General features: G+C 36.0%; 1 protein-coding gene across 1 annotated transcript; it reads right to left on the reverse strand.

Annotated features, from left to right (window-relative positions):
* Nucleotides 1-46: 46 nt before the first annotated feature.
* On the reverse strand, nucleotides 47-7864 carry LOC137386818 (growth hormone-inducible transmembrane protein-like). The gene is made up of 7 exons (XM_068072972.1): nucleotides 7642-7864; nucleotides 7170-7281; nucleotides 6598-6739; nucleotides 3559-3757; nucleotides 2863-2961; nucleotides 2319-2490; nucleotides 47-276 (listed from the first exon to the last, which is right to left on the reverse strand). The coding sequence occupies exons 1-7, from the start codon at nucleotides 7841-7843 to the stop codon at nucleotides 192-194; spliced, it is 1011 nt and encodes a 336-aa protein (XP_067929073.1). The 5' UTR covers nucleotides 7844-7864; the 3' UTR covers nucleotides 47-191.
* Between the last annotated feature and the right edge of the window lie 931 nt (nucleotides 7865-8795).

Raw genomic sequence — 8795 nt, forward strand, 5'->3', positions numbered from 1 at the left:
ACAATACCCAACACCATTTGTGAATACAATGTATAGTTATTATGTATGAGGTTTAAAAAAAATATATTTATGTATCTTAATAACACAAGAGCAGGTCATACAGCCGTAGATCACAAAATAAGTAAAGCAGATTCATAAGTTCAAATGATGGGATATTTAATGTGAGAAGAATGGGCTTCATGCCTTAGTCTCTACTTCTTTCTGTTTCCTCCGCCAGCCATGATCATAGCTACTCTGATAAATATGTTAATAGCGTCCATATATATTCCCATGCAGCTGCAATATAAATAGTACACCAAGGGTTAGTCAGCCATTTTAAAGAAATAACAACCCCTGCACACTTTATAACCACTAGTAAGTACCCCATCAGATGGTCAGGTGATCAGGGATGCCAATAAAGCATAGAGAATAAGTGTGTGCACAACTATTCTACAATCCATGTAGGTAAACAATTATTACAGGTGGTAATGCACCGGGCTGGGAAGTTAAGATCGCAAGTTCAAATCCGATACTATGCACAATCGTTTTTCCAGCCTCCAGCTGTGGCTTCAGACGGACACGATTCTTATTATAGCAAAGACTAGATGAATGCCCGGCATCGCATGAATAATAAAAAAAACGTCTTATAAACAGCAGCAGCTAATTTAGTTGCCATTGGCCAGTTGCCAATGGCAACTACGTTACCTGCTACAGTTTATAAGACGTTGTACTAAGACTATACTAAATGAATGCCGGCATTGCGCGGGTAATAAAAACAGCTTATAAACAGTAGCAGGTAATTTAGTTACCATTGACTAAGTTGACTAATTAGCCAATGGCAAATATTGCAAAGTGGCTAAATTGAGTAACTTAAGCTTGTACATTCCTAAACTTACTATGATAAGAGCCGTGAAGCCAAAGCGTATGGCATTATGCATCATGCTTATTTTAATCGATGTAATGACTATGTGCATAATTAGCCCATTGTATCGCAACAAGAGCCCATGTGGCTTAATAGGGTAACTTGCCGGTCAGCAGACCTGGAGGCTCCGAATTCAAATTTAGTGCAAAATGGATTTTTAATTCCTAGAATTTTATCGCTATAACTAGACAGATTAGATGACAGACAAACACTGAGAGAGAAAGAGATCTATGTATATAGTGTATACATTTGCTTACAAATTGGCTATGTAGACGGATACTTCAAAATACCAATTATTGTTAAGGGGCACCAGGATGATCTGTTGTGAAGCTAAACAGGTAGAGCATGCATGTATACTTATGGTTTGGTCATGATGTTTGACACGAAATTGTCCGGCTATTGGTCAAAAAAACTAGACACTGAAGGAAAATTTCATTTTCATTTTCAACATAACTAGCCCAATGAGACAAGAGCAATGCAAAAGGGCTCTGAACAAATACCAACATCCTGGACCTTGTGTCACTGATGTTAGGAACATGTAATTGACACATCAGTATAAAATACCGGCCTGTGTTACCATTTACAGATATAATATCGACAATTAAGTAGAACAGCAGAATCATCCCACAAGACGAGTTGGTGAAGAAATGATTGCTGAATTATGTTTAACTCTTTCCGCGAGTCGCTACCGCGAGTCGCGTTAGCAAAGTGTTTGTGAGTGACCAAAAGCCCCATAATGCAGCTTTAGCAGGCTTTGTACAAATCATTTCTGATTAATGAGTAGTTAATTAATTAGCCTGTAGTATTTGTACTTAAATGAAAGGAAACAATTATCTGCATGCATTGAGCCAATATAAAATATGGTTACAACCCATTCTGAGCGTAATTCCGCTTTGCAAAAACTTAATTTTTCTATCACAATTTCTTCTTAGCAATGACCAATAGTGTCATTGCTAAGAAGAAATTCTTCTTAGCAATGACACTATTGGTCACTAAATGACATGTGACATAAATGTGTCATTCTACTTACCACAACTACATATTTTCCCTAATTTTAGATCAAGGGACTTTGGGTGACTTTTATTGAACAATAAGTCTATCGAGAGAGATTATTTTTAGTTTTAGCACTATAATGATGCCGTAAGCTGTAACAAGATAAATCTTCCGCCTCTCACACGGTCGTACCAAAATGTTGAAAAAGTGTCTGAGCTCATTCTGCAACAGACATGGAATTTTTAATGGCTGATTTAAATTTTATTTTATAAAAACTAATTTTATAGACTACTACGTAGTTACACACAACCTTGTCAAATATTAGATGTTACCGAATATGTAATCATGTTGGGATAAAAAAATTAATTTGGTAAGAAAAGAGTTAAGACCACCCAGGAACCCAGGAGAAATAACTAGAGCTTACTTGTTGATGGGGTCAAAGGGCATCTGTGAGTTGTAGGGTGTAAGCTCCGCCCTCTTCATAACCTTCTGAGTATTGTAGAGCATGAGGCCAGAGAAAAGAGCAAGTCCTCCGTAAACGGAGATGGAGTAGAGACCAGCGCCTAGAGCGGTTGTCGGGGGCAACCACATGCCAGCTGCAACATTAGCATTACGCCGATGTTTCATGCACTATTAGCAACACCTGCTACCAATTTTATAGCACCGAAGGTTCCATTAATGTATTTTGACGTTAAAGAGTGAAGAGGGAGAGTTTGCAGCAAAACGTCTAAAGCAACGAAATGCTCAAGGTACTTGATGAATACCCAGGTAGCTATCATATAATTATAAAACATTTATAACAGACTATTCCTTCATAATATAAATAACGATTGGTCATTAAAAATACCAAATTTGTCCAAAAGTCAACGGTCAATGCTCTCATAAATTGAAATTTGAAATATTTATACAACTAGCATGATCACTAGGAGAGAAAATTATTTCTCATAAAAGGCAACACGGTTACTTACCAAGAGAAGAAACAAAGACAAGGCCAAATCCCATGCCAAGAGGTGCACCCCAGTTCAGGAACTTTTCGCTAGGAGCGCAAACAGCGATTGCAGACAGACCTGGAGAACAAAGGTTCCTTCATTGCATACTACACATACATTATACAGAACATTTAAGGCCAGATAGAACTTGGTCTAGCACCAGGATCTACGCTGAAAGCTCTTTTCACGTCTTATATGCAGCCTTACCCAGAATAAAAAGATTATATTGAATGTCTTGACAAGATGACTGTATTCAATACCAATATTCAATACCAATACTTAATGCCGATATTCAATGCCGATATTCAATGCCGATATTCAATGCCGATATTCAATAACGATATTCAATACCGATATTCAATACCGATATTCAATACCGATATTCAATACCAATACTTAATGCTAATATTCAATACCAATACTCAATACCAATACTCAATACCAATATTCAATACCAATACTCAATACCAATATTCAATACCAATACTCAATACCAATACTCAATACCGATATTCAATACCAATATTCAATACCAATACTCAATACCAATATTCAATACTTATTACAGGCCATAATAAACATATATAACAATGAATAATAATACCCATAAAACATAGAAACAGTCTATAAGCATATGTCAATAAATACTATGACATAATATTAGGTATCATCTACCTCCAACTATTCCTGATGTGTAGAGGGCAGCCCTGGTGAGCAGAGGGCCACCAAGGATACAGAGAGGAGCGAGTACTGCACCCACCACACCGCAATGTACCATCCAGGCTAAATGCTTGGAGCCAAAGCTTTCTGTGTAGGGAATGGAGTGACAAACCATAGATGAGCCGTACATGGCCGCCAGGGAGACCAGCATGCCCTGCAGATGATCATCTGATATGATAATGTATAGCAAATACTAATTTTAAAAAACGAAGACTGAATCAGCCATTGGCCATGACCTAAACTAGGTGGATTTTCTGACAGACGAGTAATTATAAATGATAAAATAGCAATATTTATCAGTTGATTTGTGGACACTACGCGCGGACATTTCCCCCAGACACTTCCCAGGATCAGTCAATTTTTATACAACCCATGACACCTATCTTATGTGTTATAATCATCAAAGTACCTACTAGCTGTAGCAGTAACTAAATGGTGCCTCAGGGTCAGTACCAACAACAAATGACTCATCCTGGTGTGTCTGAGATTCTCCAGATTTGGTTTTTTGGTTTAAATGTGTAGGCTACTTTCAGGGCAGACTTTATGAAAAACTTATTCTGAAGCAAACTATCCTGATGACTAATTGTTTATTCTCTACGGAGTCAGCTATGTAGTCAAGTACAGTAAAATAAGTAGTCAACACAAACCTGCATGCCTAACTATAGCATAAGGAATTGAAAAATTCATTTCATAATTTCACACAAAGTAGAACTGACTGAAAAGACACCAAACTAAAACTGGATATCATGATATATGATAACTTGATAAGATGTTTGATAAGCTAATGTTCAACAATCGTCCAATACCATTCTGCAGCATTGAATGTACAAACTATTGAAGGCTTTTAAAAATCTAAAAGGAGTTGTCAGCTCTTGACGAGGAAAACTGCCAATGGTTTCAAAGGTCTTCTTCCCTAAGCGCCCTGATTCAATAACTATTGCCCAAACATTGCCAGAGATGTGCACTCACAGTAACATGCTTACTCGAGCAAGTCTTAAAGCTGACTTCCTCAATGATATTGAAAAGAATTGATTATCTGGTATCTTTTACCTACTGTAGAATTGTATTGACTCGGAACATCCTACCAATAAGAATTGAATTGAGTCTTCACCATCACCATAGAGGTATTGACTCGATTTTATTTTTTTAATAAGCAAAACGACTCGCGTCAAAATGCATCAATGCTTCCCTTCATTATTACTGCATTTACGTGAAATCAATCCCCAACATGTCCTAAGTGGAACTAATAACATTGCGATCACGGATCATAATGTTATTAGTTCCACCAAAAACTTTGCCACAATAAATTTAGGAAGTTAGGTTATCTTTGTCCCAAAAACGAACCAGTCGCATAGTTTTTCCTTTCTGGAAACACAGCATAAAATTTTTGTTTCAATTTTTTTTAATTTCCGGTTTAAAATGAATGAAATAAATATTGTAAACAGCGACCTAAGCATATTTCTGCTAGTGAAACCCGTCAACACTAAACTAGTGATATTTCTGGCTATTACATTTTTATATTAGGTTAAGTGTATCTGCTTTGTGGTCAAACTGCAAAAATGATAGCGTTTTTCTTTTGCAGCCGGTTTTACTAAACTACAAAAATATTAAAAATTTCTTTTGTTTTTCAAATACATGGATTCTTGTGCAGAATATTTTGCTGATTCTGAAAATACTTTAAATTGAAGCTATATGACAGAATCTCTGCTTTTACAACCAAAATACCAAGTGTATGCCAGCAAAAATGGTAGGCATGACTTAATTCCACCAAAAAAGCAATGAAATCACTAGTGAAATAGTTGATATTTGATATACAAACAGCCAATAGACTGAGCTAATGCGTGTAGCTAAATTAGCAATTGTGGGTTATTGTTATTTTGACATATTGTCATAAATCAATTTTGTAAGAATTGATAGAGAATTGATTTTGTTTATTTGGAAGAGTTGAATTGAGTCATCGAGGTTAGGATAGCTGAAGAATTGAGAATTGAATTGCGATGTTTTGGCAATGAATTGTGAATTGAATCAATTCTTATATGACATGATGCTAAAGAATTGAGGATTAAATCTTTGATGAATTTTTTGATGAGAATTGAAATGAATCGAGTCATTTTTCCAAACCTTATAAACATCTCTGATGTCTAGAAACACAGCATCGCCCTCCCTTTATACCGATTATTAACCTTGAATAAAATGTTTATTTAAAAACTCTTGTAAGATAAAACTTTGTGCACATTTCAAGCATTAAAAACTAATTAAAAACCCGTTGTATTTATAGCGACAATTCCCTATATAATAAGCCAATAGAATTTTTCTTGATTCACTTTCAGTTAATATATTAATTTCAATCCCAGTAATTTAAGCCAGATAATGCACTTATGCAGTATGTACATAGTTTGAACTTAATCTGGTCTGAATATTCGTGTTTGAGAATAAGAGGAAGTTGCATGTTTGCAAGCGTGAGAGAATAACTCTTGGTGATCACAATGTGCATGTCCATATGTACATATAATTCATGAAGAGAGCAAGCTACGAGACTGGCAGCGTGTTCAGCCCATACTTTGTTGCTACAAATTGGAAGCTATTGTCTGCTATCATATCTAATAGAGTCACTTATTCATGAGTTCTCTTTTTAAGTCCATTAGAAGATGTTGAGAGTCGAGGGAGTTTAAAAAGATGAACTTTAATAAACGTAACAGGAAAATTTCAACCTGCTACGACTGCTGGCACAATGACGCTTGCGGAGGAATCTCCATGGGCCAGAGTATGAGAGAGATATATGTATTTTGAGTATTCCATTTTTTTACTAGTTTTTAATTTTTCATTTTTCAATGAAGAATTTTTGACCTCGTACAGTGCCTGAAACCAGAAAAGGTGAACAGTGAAAGATGAAACGCGATGTAGCAAGGGATAACTGTAACAAGACGCCGAGTTTATCTCATAAAATAAATATTAAGCCAGATCGAATATACATAAAATAGCATAAAATCTTACAAGCATTCCCTGGTAGGAGACAATACGAAGGAGGGCCGGAGTTCTAAAGACGCCTATTGCTGTGGCAGCTGTAATGCCTAAACTTCCAGCAAAATAAAGGTAGGTTGTCTTCACTCTATCCTTGATATACTGTGGCCACATCCTATGTTGAGAAAACAGGCTTACTTGAAATGAGAAGCAATCAGTATACAACACAGCATACACTGTACAATCTAACAGTTGTTGAGAACTGTACATTCTATTGTATGTTACACCGAATAAATGCAGTCTCTAGTGCTGACTTTAAAAAATGCTGCCTAAAAAAACCTTCCGAGTTGTCCAGTAGAACAGAAGATGTAGCAATTTGGGAGGGAATATTAAAATAATATTAATCAGATGTCCTGAGGTGAAATGAACCAAGATCTCTTCAGTTAGAAGCAGTGCGAGACAGTCAACAAGTTGCAAGAAGGATGACAACGATGTTGTTGTTAATCGGACTATGAATCTAGTGTTTACTCAATAAACATATCAAGTCTGCATATTTATATACACTGTGAGACTCGGATGAATTTTTATGTAAGAACAATACTTACATGGATTTCTCTCTGACTCCAACAGAGCCGCTCATGCCAGAACCATATACGCACAGAGCTCCAACCCCGAAAGCAGCGCAGCCGGCCACAACACCTCGACCAATCCCGAAAGCTGGAGACAATAATAAAAACTAGAGATTAAGGAATGACAGCATTTCAGGAAGCATGAATATAGCTCGTGTTAGTTATAATGGAAACTGACTAGCGCAATGCTTCATATTTAAACCATTATTTCATATATAAGGTGGGATTTATGAATTAGAGCTTTTAAAGAGCTAAGATATAATCATGGCCTCTTGTGCTACTAAACTGCAATAGACTACCCAGTGACCAAATACGATTCCTTTAGAAAAGTCAAAAGTTGGCACAGCTAGATGTTAACCAGAAATACCTCTAACACTAACAAATCATCATGCTCTTATGAGTATGGCTAAAATGCATTTCATAATCCACACAGACAAATATAACTTACGATTGTTACCAACAGGAGCCATCAACTTCTCTTTCAATGTTGTCTGTTTCGCACCCATTCTACCCGCAACTCTTGCCGCTCGACCAGTATTACAGGCGTTAGATGTTGTTGTGAAATTCGTCTTAAGTGGTGCACTTTGAATTCGAAAAACTGTCTGTCTAGCAGAGCTACTGCTCAGACTGCAGAACCTGGCTGCGAGCATTTTGTTTGAGTGAGAGATGGAGCTTCTAAAATGAAATACAAAACTGAGCATAAACTAAAAAGGATTTCACTTTTGTGGGATTACAAATTGATACCTAAGCTACTAAATCCACCAACTTATAAGAAGACTAATCTATTGGCAAGTTTTATGTCAATGTGACACGGCTTAAATAGTCTGTTTCATATTATAACTACTAAATAATTGTAAGGAAATAATCATGATGAAATTCATGTCTACTAGTGTGCTATACCGAACTTAGCAATACAGTATGTGAGGTGGCTGTTAAACACAATCATTTGACTTAGTTCAACTAGAGCGAGGTTAGCCAATGTGATGAGATCATCACATTATTTATATCAAATACAATTTAATGAGATAGAATAGAACACTGACATGCAATCGGTAAGGATGACAAGCAGATTTTGAAGGAAGACACTTAACTGTATCATTGTATATTTTAAATAAACATTCATTTTTCACATGATGTTGTTATGGTTCTTGGCTCATACAATATGGCGGTTTCCATATATCGCAAAGTAAGCTTTCAACATACCAGTTCATGAAGTTTGTTAAAAAACCTTAGATCTTAGAAAAACAAAGGCTTAAAACCATCCATGCTGTAGAACTAAGGCCTCGTACTGACAAACAGTCATAGCAAATCAAAAATTTTGTTCTAATGGTTCTACTGACTCTTTCGAGTTTTATCAAAGTTCGAGATCGCAATACAAATACAATTTATTATGAAATGTCAGTTGGGCTTGTATTATTATGACTTGTTCTATGACTTGTTATTATGACTATGTATTATTGTGAATATTATTAAGATTTGTTCTTTTATGAATACGCTGTAAGTTATTTTCTCCATAAATTTAGCGGCTTCGCGGAAACTAAGTTTTATCTGTGCAATGTCCAATTACTTGTTCAAAAGCAAAAGTAGTGTTTGAAGGAATTC

Source organism: Watersipora subatra, chromosome 2, assembly GCF_963576615.1.
Source record: "Watersipora subatra chromosome 2, tzWatSuba1.1, whole genome shotgun sequence".
NCBI lineage: Eukaryota > Metazoa > Bryozoa > Gymnolaemata > Cheilostomatida > Watersiporidae > Watersipora > Watersipora subatra.